Raw genomic sequence first — 20,165 nt, 5'->3', positions numbered from 1 at the left:
CTCCCACCCCTCCACCTCTCTCTCTCCCACCCCTCCACCTCTCTCTCTCCCACCCTCCACCTCTCTCTCTCCCACCCCTCCACCTCTCTCTCGCCCACCCCTCCACCTCTCTCTCGCCCACCCCTCCACCTCTCTCTCTCCCACCCCTCCACCTCTCTCTCGCCCACCCCTCCACCTCTCTCTCTCCCACCCCTCCACCTCTCTCTCTCCCACCCCTCCACCTCTCTCTCTCTCCCACCCCTCCACCTCTCTCTCTCCCACTCCTCCACCTCTCTCTCTCCCACCCCTCCACCTCTCTCTCTCCCACCCCTCCACCTCTCACCCCTCCACCTCTCTCTCTCCCACCCCTCCACCTCTCTCTCTCCCACCCCTCCACCTCTCTCTCTCCCACCCCTCCACCTTTCTCTCTCCCACCGCTCCACCTCTCTCTCTCCCACCCCTCCACCTCTCTCTCTCCCACCCCTCCACCTCTCTCTCTCCCACCCCTCCACCTCTCTCTCTCCCACCCCTCCACCTCTCTCTCTCCCACCCCTCCACCTCTCTCTCTCTCCCACCCCATTCACCTCTCTCTCTCCCACCCCTCCACCTCTCTCTCTCCCACCCCTCCACCTCTCTCTCTCCCACCCCTCCACCTCTCTCTCTCTCTCCCACCCCTCCACCTCTCTCTCTCTCTCTCTCCCACCCCTCCACCTCTCTCTCTCCCACCCCTCCACCTCTCTCTCTCCCACCCCTCCACCTCTCTCTCTCCCACCCCTCCACCTCTCTCCCACCCCTCCACCTCTCTCCCACCCCTCCACCTCTCTCTCTCCCACCCCTCCACCTCTCTCTCTCCCACCCCTCCACCTCTCTCTCTCCCACCCCTCCACCTCTCTCTCTCTCTCCCACCCCTCCACCTCTCTCTCTCTCTCCCACCCCTCCACCTCTCTCTCTCCCACCCCTCCACCTCTCTCTCTCCCACCCCTCCACCTCTCTCTCTCTCCCACCCCTCTCTCTCCCACCCCTCTCTCTCCCACCCCTCCACCTCTCTCTCTTCCACCCCTCCACCTCTCTCTCTTCCACCCCTCCACCTCTCTCTCTTCCACCCCTCCACCTCTCTCTCTCCCACCCCTCCACCTCTCTCTCTCCCACCCCTCCACCTCTCTCTCTCTCCCACCCCTCCACCTCTCTCTCCCCCACCCCTCCACCTCTCTCTTCCCCACCCCTCACCCTCTCTCTTTCATGTGATGAAACAGACTGACACAAACCAATATTGCTTAATCCCACTTTCCACTTCGCGTGAAATGCAAAAATGCGCATGCGCGGCGGAATTAACACGTAGTTCCCCATAGATGCACGGATGCATGATCACCTGATCATCAGCGAGGTAAGTCGGCAGCCCACCCACAAACACCTTGTTTGGAGTGTCAGGCACAACCGTTGACACAACACCTGTACACAGGGCGAGGATCAAAGACCAAAATTAGGCTCGAAATAACAGCCAGCTTTCAGTTTAGCATTTACATTTAAAAAGCATAGATTTACAATGCACAACTACAGGGAAGGTAACCTGTTATTCACAAAATGATGCTTGCCTGGCACATGGACCTGGGGTCCCTCCGAGAGGCCAGGCAAGGGAGTATAGTCGTGGGGACGGCGGAGTTTGAGGTTCTGTCCCATGAAGAGAATCCCGTCAAAGGCCAAGGCATTGGTTGCTTCGTCGACAGAGCGCAACTGAAAAGGGGCGGTGGGACAGAAATGGCCGCCAAAAACACATGGAGGAGGGTGAAGACACCCTTGACCGTGGTGATATTATAGATCACCTGACCAAAACAAAACGTTTTTCAATGCAAGTCTATCAAAATCTGTCGTTGGAACAAACCAACCTCCAGAAAGGCAAAGTTCTTGTCAAGGTTGATCTGGACAGCAAGCACGGGACTCCCTGGAGCCGTTGCCAACCCAGCAAGCTTCATCTGATTGTTGAAAAACTCCACCATGGCGTCCTACTCATGGCAAGTATGGGTTAAACGTTTTGTCACAGGAAACGCACATTTTATTTCAATCCGCGGTCACATCTCAAACACACAATGACCCCATTTGCTTAACATCAACCACTTTCTACATATCCAAAACACTGGAAGCAATTGTTGTGGTTTTGGGAAACCACTAAGAATTAATGGCAACCACCATACAGGTCCCTTAGAATAGTTATTTGGAGCAGAACATTATCTTAGTCCATTCCCCTTATTTCGGGTTAGTACATCTTTATGCGTTGGGGAGGGAAAGACAGGCCCACCACTCATAAGGGGAAGCCAGGCAGATGCACAAAGATTGCATCCTCAGATATTGATTCAAAGTCTTGAAGGACAGAATACAGGCCAAATACCATTGGGATATGCACCAGGTAAAAGTCCCTTCGAGAAGGCTTGTGGGTGCAGGGGAAGCAACACTCCACCAATCGGCAGCCCGGAAAACACCCTAAAACAGCCCCCATCTCTCGCCAGGGCTAGAAGGGCAAAAAGGCCTTGCACACGTGCCTCTCGCTCTTGGCCGGTCTCTCTCTGCCCCCCCCCCCCCCTGCAGGTGTGCATGTCTCTCTTGGCCGGACCCTCTGTCTCCTCTGCACGTGCCTGCATGACGCTCTCTGCTGGATAGAAAGGCCTGGGACTTTGTTCGCTCTGCACCTGTTTTTCGCTCTCTGTGAACATGGCCTGCCGGCCGATCTTTCTCTCTGCTCGCTCTCTCTTGCTGCACGAGGCCACAATGTATCCTTCTTGATGCACGAGGCCACGATGTATCCTTCTCGCTGCACAAGGCCACGACGTATCGTTCTCACTGCACGAGGCCACGACGTATCCTTCTCGCTGCACGAGGCCACGACGTATCCTTCTCGCTGCACGAGGCCACGATGTACTCTAAATCTGCATGAGGCCACGATGTACTCTTAATCTGCACGAGGCCACGGCGTACTCTTAATCTGCACAAGGCCACGGCGTACTCTTAATCTACACAAGGCCACGGCGTACTCTTAATCTGCACGAGGCCATGGCGTACTCTTAATCTGCACGAGGCCACAACGTGCTCTCTCTCTCTCTCCACGTTTACTGGCTCTTACCTGCACAGTTCCTGACGCACTCACTCTGCCGAGTTCCCGACATTTTTTTACCTGCTCAAGTTTGTGCTGGGGGATCACCTTTGCCTGCTCGTGTTCGTGCTGGGGATCGCCTTTGCCTACTTGTGTTGGGGAGTGCCATTTGCCGGCCTGGTGCTCGTTGGTGAGGTCAAGAGCCCAGCGGACCACAAAAAAAAAAACATAGGGGCGATATCCCTGGCGCTCACCAGGTAGAATAAACAGTATACTGCACTGAACCACCTTTAGAGGCCATTTTTCGCCACAGTGCAGAGGTTGGCCTTTTTCGGGCACCTTGGTCCCCTTTTGAAACAATGTTTTATGGCCGGATGCTCTTCCTGCCGCCAACCCTGTTAGTCGCCTCTTGCTACACACAGGGAATTACCAGTGAACTGTTACTCAATTTGCCAACCTCAGAAGGATGACAGGCTGAGTCAACCCCCCCTGGCATTAATTCAGCGATCAACCGGGATTCGAACCCAGGATCCGAGGATCCCAAGCCAGCACCCACGATGTTCAGCCTGGCGGAGGTTTGCACTCTACAGCGTGCCATTAGTATACTGCACTGACTAAAGGTAATTTAAACCAATTTCAATGGTTGCTAGAAGACAGGGCAGCATGTAGAATCATAATAACATAATCATAAGACTTTAAATAAAAAACAATAAAATACCTATTTTGGGGGGCAACCCACCCTCACCCCCACTCCCACCCCATGCACCTCCTCAGATCCCAATTTTTCCAATGCGGCAAACAAATATTGGTACATCAATCCCTGGATGATAAAGGTTGTGGTGAAGTTTCATCAAAATTGCATGTGTAGTTTCTGAGAAGAAAGCAAATACCTATTTTGGGGGGCAAACCCCCCCCCCCCCCCCCCCCCCCCGTAGATCCACAAAGGGGAAGATTTTTTTTTAATAGCGTGAGCAAACGTTGGTACATAATGGGTGGTGAAGGTTGTGGTTAAGTTTCATCGAAATCGTGTGTGTAGTTTCAGAGAAGAAAGCAAATAGCTACTTGGGGGGGGGGGGGGGGGGGTCAAACCTGGACTCACCTGGACCCGCAACAAATATAATTTGTGCGAAATTTAGTCGCAATCACATCAGTGGTTTCGGAGAAGAAGTTTCAAGTGTTTACGGACGGACGACGCACCATCGCATAAACTCCCCTGAACTTCATTCCAGGTGAGCTAAACATTAAGTGTGGCCCCTGTAACGTCTGAAGCTGATTCATTGCAAAGTATTCACTTCCAAAACAGTAGTTGGTTGTTGTCCAGATCAATCGGCAGTCTGTCATTGTCAACTTTTATGAACAATTTAATCAAATAAAACCCCATCCTTTGCAGAACAGTCCCTTTTGAACCAATCCTGCTCTTTTTTTTCTTTTTTTTTGTATACAAGATCGAGGCTCGTGTAAATCGAGGCTCGTGTAAGAGCTAACATTAATCACAAAAAGACAAACTGACACAAAAAACATAAGATAAAGGGGGCAGGAGACAAGATGGGGAGAGAGAGGGAAGCACACAAGTTCAACATTTGAGAGCAGGGACATCGGGAGATCTGTGGGAGGGAAAGGGCTTGGGGGAGGAGGCACGGGAAGGGGGTGGGGGGGGGGGGAAGGATGGGAGAGGTATAAACAGCTGTTTTAAAGATCTGGAGGGAGGAGTGGGATTGAATAGAGTGAGGGAGTGTGTTCCAGAAGCAGGAGAAAAGAGGAATGAAAGAGTGAAGGTGAATAGAATCTTGTCCTCTTCTTTAATCTTTGTCTTGTCTCTTCTTTTAAAGAGACCTCTTCTTTTAATGAAGAAGGTCACCGCCATCTTTGCCATATACACTCACATTATTTTCTACCGCCACAAACCAAGTCGCTCACCGATCACTTCCCGTTCATTCCAACGTGCAGGCCTATTATTTGTTTGTTACGGTTTGTCTGTCTGTACTCTGCTCCACCGTTGGAATGTTACTACACTCAATAATCTATCCTACCTTTCCAGCTCGTTTCTACCTTAAGCTTAAACCCATGTCCAAAACTAGAATGGCACCCGGTAGAGTGCAAACCTCCGCCAGGCTGAACAATTTAAGTTTTGTATCCCACTGATAGGCCAGATCTGTATTCAGACCTGAACCAAAATCGATTCGGCTTGTTCTCGTCACCTAACCAACTCATCCACCAAGTTTTGTCATATAAATCAATCCACCCACGACTTTGAAATATCGTGCTATATATCGTTTTTGGCCCCATCTCTCAATGATATGAAGCATCACACAAAAAATGATTGTATCCGGATTTTCATCAAAATCGAATCAATTCCAACCTGTGCACCTACGTTCGTCCGAATCCGTCCATAACGTTTTGAGATATATCCTGCTCAGAGACAGACAAACAAACAGGCAGACTGGCAGGGGTAAAAACAAAACCTCCGTCCAACTGCAGTGGTAGAGGTAAAGATGGGCCGGCTGAAGTATGAACAACAGAAGTACGAGCGCCAGCGGATTGGAGACGAGGAAACAATGCAAATGTTACTTTTGACAATGAAATTTGGAGGAAAAGCAAAGCATTTAAACACACGAACCTCTGTCGCTCCAAAGGGTATGTTCCCGACGTACAAACGTCTGGCCTGCCTTGTCAACTGATTGCCAAGTACAGGCACCTGGGTTTGCATCAGCGTGATGCCACCATCTAAGGGTGCAGCAACCAACGCTGCTGCAGGTAGTTGACCCGCCGCTGCGAATGGACAAAAGGTCGGGAAGGTATATCATACAAATGAGGTCAGGTGGGGGAAAGGTCATCCAAAAACGATGCGGTTACAAGAATGAACATATTACCCAGAATAGACCGAGAATCATAAATTAGGGGAAAAAAAATTTGGGACTAAATAACCTTTCATTGCATTGTGACATTTTTGCTCAGAATACTATTTTTAGACCAGTAAAGCTTAGTAAAAGGTGCAAAGCACTCGAGGAAACTTTCACTGAATGGCAAGTGTATCAAAATATGCATCAAATTGAAACAAGGAACACATTGTCCAACAACAACAACATGCATTTTAAAGGCCATTTTCCCTGCTAGAGCGGGGGTTAGCCTTGCGGTCCCCATGACAATCTTCTCCATTTTGCCCTATTTTCTGCATCTCTCCTTGTTAACCCCCTTGCCCGCATTTCTTCTTCCACCATCTTTAGCCAAGTCTTTCTCGGTCTTCCCCATCTTCTACTTCCTTCTACATTCATTTCCATCACTCTTCTCAACCAGTCACTTTCATCCTTCCTCAACACATGACCAAACCATCTCAACCTGTTCCTCCTCACAGCATCAATCACAGGCTCTATTCCCATCATCTTTCGCAATTCATCATTTGTCTTCCTCTCTCTGGTGTTGGGCTAGTCTGGTGTTGGGCTAGCATGGTGTTGGGCTAGCCTGGTGTTGGGCTAGCGCGTGGTGTTGCCTGGGGGTGGGCTAGCGGCTAGGGTGCCAGCTTAGGATCCTAGGATCCTGGGTTCGAATCCCGGTCGATCGCTGAATTAACGCCAGGGGGGTTCACTCAGCCTGTCATCCTTCCGAGGTCGGCTAATTGAGTACCAGTTCACTGGTAATTCCCTGCTTGTCGTAAAAGGCGACAAAAAGGGTTGGCGGCAGGAAGGGCATCCGGCCGTAAAACATTGCTTCAAAAAGGGGACCAAAAAACAACAACCACGGTGCCTGAAAAAGGCCAACCCCCGCCTTGCGGGGAAAAATGGCCTCTAAACGGTGGTTTCTCTCAACGATACTCCGCACATCCGTCGAACCATTCGCATTTCCACCCTTTCCAACCTTCGTTGCTGCTCTACGTTCATTACCCATGTCTCGCTCCCATAAATCATAACACTTCTCACACATGCAGCATACACCTTTCCCTTCAGCTTCAACGACACTCCCCTCATCATCAGCACGCCACTCAATTCCCGAAACTTCTTCCATGCACATCTCACTCGAGCAACCGTTGCCGAGTCTGATCCACCTTCTCCATTCAGCATGTCTCCGAGGTAGCAAAATGTTTTCACACCTTCCAGCTTCACGCCGTCTCCAAGATCCAACTCAACATTTCCTCCATCTGCAGCTCCCTCTGTGCACACCTTACATTTGAATGTAGCTGTCACACTGGTTAATGACCCTCTCAGACCACTACATTTTTGATGAACCCACTCAGCGCACATTGTACACTCAATGGAGTTCACTCCGACACCCTTCCTACACACAGCACAGGGCCACTTCCCAGTTCTTTCCACCTCACCACATGCTTTACCACTTGCCATCACCTTCGTCTTTCCGATATTCACCTTCAGACCTTTTGTCTCCATACATTCCTTCCACGTGTTCATCTTTTCCTTCAGTCCATCCATACTTTCCGCAATCAACACCAGATCATCTGCATACAACAACTCCCACGGTAAACCCTCCTTTACGTTCTGAGCCAGCACCTCCATCACAGCTACAAATAGTAGTGGACTTAGTACCGACCCCTGATGCACTCCCACCTTCACCTCAAACTCACCACTGTTCCCGTCCTTCGCCTTACAGCTGTGCGCGCTCTTTTGTACATTGCCATCACTACTCTGATCAACCATTCCTCCACTCCTAACTTCCTCAATGCCCATGTCAATACTTTGCGTGGAACCCGATCGAATGCTTTCTCCAGATCAACAAACCCAAGAAACAACTTCTTCCTCTTCTCCATGTACTTCTGCAACTGCCTCACAATGAAAAGCGCGTCTGTCATTCCTCTTCCTGGCATGAATCCAAACTGCATTTCGTCGATCTTCACTTTCTTCCTTATCCTCCTCTCCACCACCCTTTCCAATACCTTCATTCCATGCTCCAATAACTTTATCGCTCGGTACGAGCCACACTCCAGAGGGTCACCTTTCCCCTTGTATAGAGGGACGAGGGTACTCGGTTCCCAATTCACTGGAATGCAGCCTTCTTTCACCACCAGATTACAGATCTCTGTCATTCTCTTCACACCCCAACTTCCTGCTGCCTTCAACATATCTCCCACAACTCCCGTCGGCCCTCCCGCTTTTCTACCCTTCATTGCTTTTATCGCTTCCTCAACTTCCTTCTCAGTAATCTTCTCTGCCGGTCCTAAAACTGGGTTACTCTCTATGTTGCCATCCCATTCATTCTCTGTATTCAACAGCATTTCCATATATCTTTTCCATCTTCCTTTAATTCCATCTGGGTCGACAACGATTTGTCCCACTTCATCCTTCAAGCAACTCACCCCCATCACATCACACCTCTCTTTCGCTATCTGCTTTGCAATCCTGAATACTGCTTTCTGACCCTCTTCCGAATCCAAGCGTTCTCCGAACATTTTCCTACATGCCTCCTGCACCTTTGCTACCTCTTTCTTTGCAGCCTTCCTGGCTGCCTTATAACTTTCATGCTCTGCTGTTTCTGCTCCCGTACCCTTCGCCTTCTTGAACTTCTTCCTCTTCTCGTCAATCCTCTTTCCAACTTCATCATCCCACCACCATGTTTCCGAGTGCCTCGGTGGTCCTTTTATCCATCCACATACCTCACCAACGGCTCCCAACAGACTAGCTTTCATTGACATCCAACCACTTTCAAGCTCAATCACATCATCCTCGACCCTACTCAGCCTTTCTTTTAATGCCTCCCTTACTGTCACCTCTTTCAACCTCCACACCTTCATTCTCGGTTGGTACTTCACCCGCCGAGCTCTCCTCGCACCTTTCACCCTTACGTCGCAGACAACCAAGTGGTGCTGTGAAACAGCCTCCTCCCCCGGGATCACCTTTGTGTCCCGGAGGTGCCCCCTATCTCGCCTACGCACCATCAGGTAGTCAACGGTTGTCGTCGACCCACCTGACGTGTATGTAACAAGCTTATTATCCTCTTTCTGGAACTGAGTATTACAAATCAACAAATCAGCTCCATCAGCAAACTCCAAAATCCTTTCACCTTCTCCATTTCTCACACCATATCCGTAACCCCCATGAACTCCGTCAAAACCATCCATACTCCTTCCCACATGTCCATTTAGGTCTCCTCCTACCACAACAACTTCCTCATCTTTCACGTTTTCCATCAGCTTCTCTATCGCACACCAGAACTTGTCCTTCTCTTCATCGCTTCGACCAACCTGCGGAGCATATCCCGAGATGACGTTCACCAAGAGCTTTCCAATCATCATTTTCACCATCATCAACCTATCACTCACTCTAGTCACACTCACCACACTGTCTACAAACTCCTCAGAAAACAGGACATCAACACCATTCACGCTCTCCAGGCACCCTTGCCACACAAACTTGTATTTCTGTCCCTGCCTACCTTTCACCATTCTCACACCACTTCCCTTCCATTTCGTCTCTTGCACACAACATATGTCCACTCTTCTTCTGACCAATACTTCCACCACTTCTCCTGATCTCCCTGTCATTGTCCCTACATTCCATGTCCCAAACCTCAGAAACCGATCTCCACTTCGGGCTGTACCCTGCCCACATGTAGTTGTAATTGTCATGGTTCTCTTTTTGAGGCAATGTTTTTATGGCCGGATGCCCTTCCTGACGCCAACCCTCTTAGTCGCCTCTTACGGCACGCAGGGATACGCCGTACCTATTCTTATCCAGGGTACACACTGGGATCACAAGGAACACATTGTCCAACGTCTCCTAATGTTCTTGCAAGCCTTGAAAAATTACACCAACGTCTCATAATGTTCTTGCCCTGCATGTGACATGTGTACAAGGCTCATGAACAGAAATTCCCAAAATTGTAGCCAAAATATGTTTGTTTGTTTTTTTTGTTTTGTATACAAGATCGAGGCTCGTGAAATAGCTAACATTAATCACACAAAAAGACAAACCGACACACAAAACACAAAAAACAAGGGGAGCGGCAGACAAGATGGGGAGAGAGCGAGGGGGAAGGACACAAAAGAGAGGGGGAAGAGGGGGAAGGACACAAACACAACATTTGAGAGCAGGGACATCGGGAGGACTTGGGGGGAGGTGGGAGAGGATTAAAACATATGAACACTGCAAGGACTCTGGGGTGAATTACCGGGGGTAGAAAAGATCAAGGTTTTCGATGGGGGACGATAAGAGATGGTGGTGAACAGCTGTTTTAAAGACCTGGAGGGTGGAGTGGGATTGAAGGGAGTGGGGGAGTTTGTTCCAGAGGCGGGAGAAAAGGGGAATGAAAGAGTGAAGGTGAGCAGAGAGCCTAGACTTTGGCAGTTTAACCATAAGAGGGTTGCAGGCAGATCTTGTGCGACCTGAAGGAATATTGGGGGGACAGAGCACAGAGAGAGCTGGGGGAGCAAGGCCACACTTTTACGATGAAGATCGGATGCAGGAGACGTCTGCCGTGCCGAGGGTTGACCGAGTGACTTACCTTGCATCGCCTTGTACTGCAGCGGTGGGATTTGCTCAAAACCAGGGGGTGGGACATCCCAATACTTGTACGGCTTCTTCTTGCGGATTTTCTTTGGAGAACGGCTGGAGATTTGTTGATAGAATGATGAGATGAAGAGCATGTCAATGCAATAAAAAGAAGATAAGTTAATGCAATAACAGACATTATATATACGCACGCACGCACGCACGCACGCACGCACGCACGCACGCACGCACACACACACACACACACACACACACACACACACACACACACACACACACACACACACACACACACACACACACACACACACACACACACACAACATTACACAAAAGCAAGTTAAAATTAACAAGCTCTCATGTCTAGACAAGCACATGCAGACAACTGTCCCACTGTGTGAGGTACTGTCCCACCTCATAGAGCGAGATCGACGTCCGTGTTCTCTGCGATCCCGGCTGTGGCTCCGGTTCTTGTGCGAATGTGAAGAACTTCGACGATGCCTCCTGTGCCTCTCTTCTCTCTCCCTCTCTCTCTCCCGGTCGTCTCCTCTCTCCGGCCTTTCCCCCTTGCGTCCATTTCCTGGCACCAGCTCTGCTCAACGCCAGCGTTTGGTGCCACGTCAAGGATGTAAAGCCAGCTGCCCGAGCAAGGCAATGATGGCAAACTTTCTTAACAGTGCTAAAACATCAAACAGCAGCCATCGACATCGGAGACCGTTTTCAGAGAGATTCTCACAATGAAAGCCCACACTCTGGATCGTGGCTGTGATCATGGAACACATTGCCGCAAACGACGACTTTAAATCACTATGGCCAAGAAACGAAAACCTCCAGGTTCTCAATAATGTTTTGGAAGGAACGCAAACTTCAGTCAGGCGTCGACGTGTTCAAAGCAAGGTGATCCTGTGTAACTGAGCAGGTTCTTCAGTCAGTCGGCAAGGTGTGCTTGCACTTATGAAAGGAAACGATGATCGTCTTACAGCGAAGACAAATCACGTTTGCATTTTCCCACAGGATTCCTTGGGTCATTTACAGCAATTTCGATCAAAGCCATTCTTCTTCTCCCTCTCTTCCCTTTATAAGGGGTGAAGCTGAATGGTACCAAGCGTCTACCCTGCTTTGAACACAATACTCCTCCACTTCCCTTTTCTCAACCAACTCACTCCACTCTCCAACCACCACCTTATCAATATCCCTCCTCACACAATCTTCACATCTCTGCCTCTTTTCCTCTGACCTCACTCCCTCAATCCATCTGCCTACTTTCTTATTCTTCTTTCATATTTAAGGTCAGGTCAGTCTTTTGGGATTGCCACTGGTAACATGTAACCCAGTGCTACCTCCTGCCGCATGGTCTGGCCGTGGCGACTAAACCGACACCCCTCACTGGCTTTGCTGGTGGGAAGGGTGACTGTGACACCCTGCCAGGACCAAAAACAACACCCGGCAAAGGGTGGCTGAGCTCCTTTAGGCAGCCAACAGCCAACCAGTAAGGAGGTGGTGTCTCCTAAAAAAATACGCATCCAGTTTGGACCGGTTCAAGCCATACCAAAGACTTTAAAAATGGTATGTGCTACTTCCTTGCTTGAAAAGGACAGAGCACGGACAATCCCCATTGATTGGCATCCATAGAAAGGAGGAAATTCCTCTTGAGGAAATGTCCCTCTGAGTATGATGAGAAAAGCGGTGCCATTGTTATAACGTTGCTGGTTCGCACGGTTGTGCTGCTGATGCAGTGCCGAAATCACCAGTACACTGGTACTCATTTTGCCAACTGCTGAAGGATGACAGGCCGAGTCAAACCCACCTGGTGTTAATTCAACAGCCGACCGGGATTCAAACTCAGAACCTTGGGATCCCAAGCCAGCCACCCTAACCGCCAACACCAGGCTTCCACTTACTTTGCCATTGCCTCTTCCTCCATGACCAGCACACCTTTTACCAATCTCCTCCTTCAGATCATCCATCCCACTTCTATCACCTCACCCCCCCCCCCCCCAGCCCCACCTCTTAACTCCTGTAATCTTCCTGACCCAGTTGTTCTCGCAGACCTGCAACCACTGTTGCCTCTCTGTCAGTGCCATCAGCTCCGGACCGTAATGGAGTCACACACGACAACAAAACTTTCCCTTTCAATTTCCTTGATTTTTTTTTCTTCTGTCCGCCATTACTTCTCCCCCACCCTCCTCTATGCAATTGCACTCCCCTTTACCTCCTCCACACAACCATCATACTGGGTCCCTGGGTCCCTCCCCTACCCCCTCCCCTACTCCTCCCAGATACTCAGACCAATATACTTGCCTGATCCCCTTCCCCTCTAACCTGATATTCATCACTCTCTCAAAAGCAGGAAAGATCTCCTTCCCGAAAAGCCAGATCATCCACATACGATCCTACCCAGAATACCTTTCATATTTACCATCTGGCTTACGAGCTCTATCGCCATGATAAACACGAGTGGACAGAGCACTTCCCTGCCTCAAACAAATGTTTACACTGAACTCCTCTGACATCCGAGAACCAACCAATACTCTTCCCTTCGTTCCCTTGTACATCCCTTCCACCAACCTAACTTCTGCTTCTGGCACTCCCATCCATCTCAGTGTCGCCTTCACCATCTCACGGTGCAGTGTCATAGGCCTTCTCCAGATCCACAAATCCCAATGCAATTTCAACTTGCATAGCTACCAACTGTCTCAGCGTAAACATCTGATCCGAAATCGCCCTACTTTCTAAACCAGTTGTTCACCTATCTCTCTTATCTCCCAATCCAGAATCCTTTCCTGTGCCTTCATGACCTGGTTTAGGAGCGTAATCCGTCTGTACTTCCCCAGATTCTGACATCGCCCCTCTTCCATATTCGGCACAATTTTCCCAGTCCTCCAATCCTCAGGAATCAAACCCTCTCTCAAACATATATTAAACAGCCTCTTCCTCAAACTTCTCCCTCTACAATTAGCATCTCCGTACGTACCTCATCAATGCCTGGTAGTCTTCTCTTCTTCATCCTCTTTAATGATGTATGCACCTCTTCCTCCTCCGTCATCTTCAAATAACTGGGGAAGCTCCAGCTCGCCATTGCTTCCTCCCTGGTCCCTATCAGACCCGCTGTCGACTTCAGTCGCCACGGCCATACTCAACCTTCTGGCCCATTCTCGACAAAAGTCACCCAAACCAAAGGCCTTCTATAGAGATCGATAGCTTTTTCCATTGTGTGGCTACAGGATCGAAATGAACGGGTCCGATAGGGTTAACATACCTTTAAAATATCCTTCCCATACCTTCAATACTGACCTGACCCCCCCCCCCCCCCCCCCACTCACTGTCTAGATTCACATCGCCACTGTTAATCACCACTTCTTCCCCCAACCATCTCGAGACATCCTTGTTCCAGTTTATGGTCGGGCCGACATGAACCAATTTATAAATATTTCTTCCATATCATTCCGCGTCATATCCACAGCTCTTCTCGCTGCTTTCTCATTTTGCCGATACAAGTGCATCAACCCTACATCTGGTTGTCCCCCTCGATCCTTCATCTTCACTATCCTAACCCGAACCCTTATCTCATCGACTACCTTCGCTTCTTCCTATGTTCAACATACATGGTTTCTTTTCCTTGATGATGTACACTTTCCTGATTTCCTTACACACAAATCTACTACAATTCCCCGAAACGCTTCTCTGTACTTCCACTCCTCCAAACCTTTGGCTTCTTCACCAAGTTCCTCATTCTTTGCCATCACCCTCTCCTTCTACTCTACAGTGACGTTGTTCCTGCACTTCCCCATGTTATCAACTTCCAACCCCGGCTCTTAACTTTCACCTTTTCTACATGCGTACAACAAACACCACAGGCTTGTGCTGGGTGGTCACATGCTCCTGCTACTGCCTTACAGTCCTTGATCCCCCACAACGATTGCTTCCTAACTACCAACAGATCCAGTTCCACTTAGTGCCGTCCATCTCTAAACAGACTCGGTGGTGTAATGGTTGGATCATCTGCTCTGAGGTTGGAAGGTCGGCGGTCCGAATACGGGCAAAGTCACACCAATGAGTTTAAAATGGTACAGTCACGTGAAAAAGTAAGTACACCCCATGTAAAGTTGTGACTTTTTCAACATATTTCAACATACAGCTATTTGATCTTCATTTCAACAATATTGATAGATAAAGGTGATATAATATAACAAATATCATGAAACATTTACATTTTGTAGTCCTTTGTATAATTTAAATAAACATAAATGCAAATTTCGCACGTGGAAAAAGTAAGTACACCCCTACATTTATCACTACTTCAAATACCTAAAATTAGAATCAGGTGCACCAGCTCAGGTGCAAATGATTAGAACATCGTTAGAGAGGATCTTGGAGGAACCTGTCTTATTTAAACCTCAGACATTTAGTTTGGTTGCTCTTTGTTGTTGAAGTGTGCGGCATCACCATGCCGAGATCAAAAGAGCTCTCTGATGCATTCAGAAAGAAGGTTATAGATGCCTACGAGTCTGGGAAGGGATTTAAAAAGATCTCCAAACAATTTGAAATCAATCATTCGACTGTCCGGAAGATCATCTACAAGTGGAGAAGATTCCAAACAACTGCCAACTTGTTCAGGCCAGGCCGCCCCAGCAAGTTCAGCCCGAGAGGAGACCGCAAGATGCTGAAAGAAGTCTCGAAGAACCCCAGAATGTCATCACGGGACCTACAGGTAGCTCTTGCTACTGTTGATGTCAAAGTGCACGAGTCTACCATTAGAAAGAGGCTGCACAAATTTGATCTACATGGGAGGTGTGCCAGGAGGAAACCTTTGCTGTCCAGAAAGAACATCAGGGCAAGACTAAAGTTTGCCAATGAACACCTCGGCAAAGATCAGCACTTCTGGAACAATGTGCTCTGGACAGATGAGTCAAAGGTAGAGCTATTTAGCCACAGTACGAGAAGACATGTTTGGCGAAAACCAAAGACAGCATTTGACCACAAGAACCTGATACCAACTGTAAAGCATGGTGGTGGAAAATTTTATGGTTTGGGGCAGCTTTGCTGCATCAGGGCCTGGGCATCTCACCATCATAGAATCCACTATGAATTCTTCATTGAACCAGAGGGTGCTTGAGGATAATGTGAGGCCATCTGTCGGAAAGTTGAAGCTCAACCGAAGGTGGACCTTGCAACATGACAATGACCCTAAACATACCAGTAAATCCACCAAGGAATGGCTAAAAAGAAAGAAATGGAGGGTTCTGGAATGGCCAAGTCAAAGCCCGGATCTAAATCCCATTGAGATGTTGTGCGGGGATTTGAAACGAGCTGTGCATGCAAGAAACCCCTCAAACATCGCACAGCTGAAAGAATTCTGCATGGAGGCGTGGGCAAAAATTTCTCCCAGTCGATGTCAGAGATTGGTAGGCAGTTATAAGAAACGCCTACTTGAGGTTGTTTCTGCCAAAGGGGGCAATACCACCTATTCGAGCCAAGGGTGTACTTACTTTTTCCACATGAGAAATTTGCATTTATGTTTATTTAAATTATACAATGGACTACAAAATGTAAATGTTTCATAATATTTGTTATATTATATCACCTTTATCTATCAATATCGTTGAAATGAAGATCAAATTGATCAAATTGATCAAAGTCAATTTATGTTTATGTTTAAATGTTGTATGTATGTTTAATGTATGTTTAAATGTATGTTTAAATATGTTGAAAAAGTCAAAACTTTACATGGGGTGTACTTACTTTTTCACGTGACTGTACTTGCTGCTTCGTTGCTTGATGCTCAGCATTTAAAAAAGATAGAGCATGGACAGACAACCATCGGTTGGTAACAGGCTTTGATGGGCCTAATGACCTCCTCCTGCATAGAAGTCTCCTTGTGAAGGACCCCATAATGCAGTATTATAATCTTGTGGCTGTCCCGCTTCTGTAAGAACCAACTAGCTCTGGCTAAACAATTTCTCGCCATCATATACACCAGCTGTGGACCCTCTCTATTCCTCGTTCCCAAACCACATTTATCAACACGTTCCTCTTCTCCTCGCTCCACTACTCCCACATGAGTGTTAAAGCCCCTTGCAATGAACAGCATCACCTCCAGCTCAACCATTCCCATCATCCTATCCATTTCATCCCTGAATTCCACATGCCTCAGTCCTTCCCGTCTGTGGCCCATATACCGACATAATACACACCATTTACCTCCGTTTCACCACCCATGCCACAACTATCCGTCTCTCCCATCTTCCCATTCTGACCTCATCCTTGCTGATCTCTTCCGATACTATTATTCCCACACCATTTCACCTTCCATCTCCTCCCATGTGCAGCAGCTGGTATACGCCAACCTCCTCACCCTGTCCCCTTTCTATTTGGTCTCTTGAATACACAACACTTCTAACCTCCTCCTTCCCATAATCTCCACCACCTCGCCGACTGTCCCCTCCAACATCACCACCTTGATGACTCCCTCCTCCATAATCTCCACCACCTCTCCCCACCATAATCTCCACCACCTCGCTGACTCTCCCCACCATAATCTCCACCACCTCGCTGACTCTCCCCACCATAATCTCCACTACATTGATTATTCTCCCCTCCAACATCACCACCGTGGCAACCACCCCCTCCATAATCTACACCACCCCAACAATTCTCCCCTCCATCATCTCCACCACCTCGACAACTCTCCCCGCCATAATCTCGACCACCTCAACGACTCTCCCCTCCATAATCTCCACGACCTCGACGACCCTCCCCTCCATAATCACCACCACCTCAACGACTCTCCACTCCATCATCTCTACCACCTCGACAACCCTCCCCTTCGTAATCTCCACCACCTCAACGACTCTCCCCTCCATAATCTCCACCACCTCAATGACTCTCTCATCGATCATCTCCACTACATTGATTATTCTCCCCTCCAACATCACCACCGTGGCAACTACCCCCTCCATAATCTACACCACCCCAACAATTCTCCCCTCCATCATCTCCACCACCTCGTTGACTTCTCTCCCCACCCCCCTCCGTAATCTCCACCACCTCGACAACTCTCCCCGCCATAATCTCGACCACCTCAACGACTCTCCCCTCCATAATCTCCACGACCTCGACGACCCTCCCCTCCATAATCACCACCACCTCAACGACTCTCCACTCCATCATCTCTACCACCTCGACAACCCTCCCCTCCATCATCTCCACCATCTCGACAACCCTCCCCTCCATAATCTCCACCACCTCAACGACTCTCCACTCCATCATCTCGACAACCTTCCCCTCCATAATCTCCACCACCTCAACAACTCGCCCCTCCATAATCTCCATCATCTCGATGACCCTCCCCTCCATAATCTCCACCACCTCAACGACTCTCCCCTCCCTCATCTCCACGACCCTCCCCTCCATAATCTCAACCACCTCAACGACTCTCCCATCCATCATCTCCACCACATTGATGACTCTCCCCTCTATAATCTCCAACATCTCGACGACCCTCCCCTCCATAATCTCCACCACCTCAAGACTCTCCCCTCCATCATCTGCACCTCAACAACTATCCCCTCCAACATCACCACCTTGATGACTCCCACCTCCATATCTCCACCCCCTCAACAACTCTCTTCCCCATCATCTCCACCACCTCAACGACCCTCCCCCCCATAATCTCCACCACCTTGACTACCCTCCCCTCCATCATCTCCACCACCTCGACAACCCTCCCCTCCATAATCTCCACCACCTCAACAATTCCCCTCTCCATAATCTTCACCACCTCAACGAGTCTCCCCTCCATCATCACCACATTGAGGACTCTCCCCTCCATCATCACCACCTCGCCGACTCTCCCCTCCATCATCTCCACCACCTCAACGACTCTCCCCTCCATCATCTCCACCACCTCAACGACTCTCCCCTCCATCATCTCCACTACCTTCACGACTCTCCCCTCCATCGATCCCACATTCAGACTACCGAGCCTGACCTCACTTCGAATCGCTGTCCAATAATCCCTGCATGTTCAACTTAAAGCATCTCGATGCGATCTGGAATCAATTTCAGGCATGGCTGGGAAATACCATGTGCGGTCTCTCAAAAATGTGTTATTTGTTCCTCTACAATCCCATGTGGATTGATTTGCATTCCATGGAATGACAATTTGATGCACTTCCCTCCCCCTCCAACACCTCCCCCCTTTCAACTGATTTACAAGATCCATGGCTAGATCTTGTGATGCTCAGAATAAGCACTTGCTCATGTTCTTTGCGATAGAAAAGTCTTCAATTTTGAACCGGTGATAATCAAAGATCGTTTTACACGTCATGACTAGGACAAGGAGAGGCAAGAATATCATTGTTTCGAAGTCAAATTATTTTAGGACTGAGTGCGCAGTTTGGAGGAAGAGGAGAGTGGTGCTTGAGTAGAAGACGTTTATCGGAGACTCGGAGTTGATGAGGCGAAATCTGTTCGCGCAAGAGCGCCATGACGGTTTAGTTCGCGGTAGCGACCTCACCGAAAAAAAAAAAAAAAAAAGAGGCGCGTTTGGTTGTTCAAAATTGGGTTTAAAGCTATTTCGTGCCAGTTTTAACTATAGAAGTGCTTTAAATAAAGGGAAAACGACGTAAATAATTTAGCAGGCCATTATTTCATCCGAGAGCTGGTTTTGAAAAAAATCCAATCAAATTCAAGGCCTACTAAAAACAAGGCCTTTGCTTTCGATTAGGCTAAGGAAAACGCCTAAAAACGTGTAATAGAAATTTGAACGAAAGTTCCCGAAATTACTTTGCGGGTCAAAGAACAGGGAAAAACGAAGGAAAGCCAACGCAAAGGCCAAAATTGGATGAAATGACGTCTTCAGTCCGAAACAACATTCAACAATGCCGACACAACACAACACAACACAACCACAGCGAGATGTTCCCGCCATGTCTCACGAGACAGACACAACATCACAAGCAAACGCACACAGCGCCCTTACAAGCGACTCTAAATAATCTACACTATCATTCCCTCTTACCCGCCGAATGATCCGAATATCGCCGGTCGTTCCCCGCATGTTCAGCCATTCCACCGCCAAGGACGAAGCCAGCGGCCTCCCTGAAATTCAGCCGCCGAGACCACCGAGACTTCACGAACGCACTTCACAACTCGCCTCAAACACATCCACCCCGACTACAGTGAATCACCTCCCTGATATGAATAAAGGGGTCTATGGTGGTTGCTATTATTTTGATCAAATAATGTCCAAAAAATCCGTGATGGAAAAAAAATTGTCCTATCGAATGGAGATAAATAAAGTCAAAACAATTTTTTTAATAAAGCGCCTCAGGTAGGAGGGAAAGCTTAGAGACAGAGACCACAGACTAAATCTAAACGGAAGTCGCAGAAATTATTTTCCCTAAAATTAATTAACGTCCAACTATGAAAAATCGACGACAAACACTAGGAAGTTACACAGAAAAATACTCTAAATAATGTGTCACTCTTATTGAAATACCAAGAATTGAGGTTTCAAAACAACGCCTCTAATGTGAGTGTAAGATAGATTGTTGTAGATCTAACATGCCAAATCAACGTTATCAGTGATACCGGAAATGACGTCTGATTTTTAAAAAATCCCAAAGATCGCGAGAGCACGTTTTTCG

At 48.5% G+C, this 20,165-nt stretch overlaps 1 protein-coding gene across 3 annotated transcripts in view; it reads right to left on the bottom strand.

The window, feature by feature from the left end:
• The window catches only part of LOC137427924 (splicing factor U2AF 65 kDa subunit), an 80,520-nt gene extending 60,600 nt beyond the window's left edge, over positions 1–19,920 (bottom strand). The window contains exons 1-7 of one of the 3 annotated variants that reach the window (XM_078777629.1): positions 19,538–19,920; positions 10,930–11,107; positions 10,508–10,611; positions 5,679–5,830; positions 1,863–1,979; positions 1,572–1,710; positions 1,349–1,428 (exon numbers count right to left, since the gene is read on the bottom strand). In XM_078777629.1, the coding sequence (XP_078633755.1) occupies positions 1,349–1,428; positions 1,572–1,710; positions 1,863–1,979; positions 5,679–5,830; positions 10,508–10,611; positions 10,930–11,107; positions 19,538–19,586 (819 nt within the window). In that variant the 5' untranslated portion in view covers positions 19,587–19,920. Of the gene's footprint in view, positions 1–1,348; positions 1,429–1,571; positions 1,711–1,862; positions 1,980–5,678; positions 5,831–10,507; positions 10,612–10,929; positions 11,154–19,537 lie in introns of all 3 variants that reach the window. The other 2 variants (XM_078777630.1, XM_078777631.1) reach the window with 2 other exon arrangements.
• Positions 19,921–20,165: the final 245 nt, after the last annotated feature.

This window comes from Myxine glutinosa, chromosome 5 (assembly GCF_964187855.1).
Source record: "Myxine glutinosa chromosome 5, kmMyxGlut1.1, whole genome shotgun sequence".
Lineage (NCBI taxonomy): Eukaryota > Metazoa > Chordata > Myxini > Myxiniformes > Myxinidae > Myxine > Myxine glutinosa.
The sequence above is the reverse complement of the archived record's forward strand: the minus strand, read 5'-3'. Positions and strand labels throughout refer to the sequence as shown.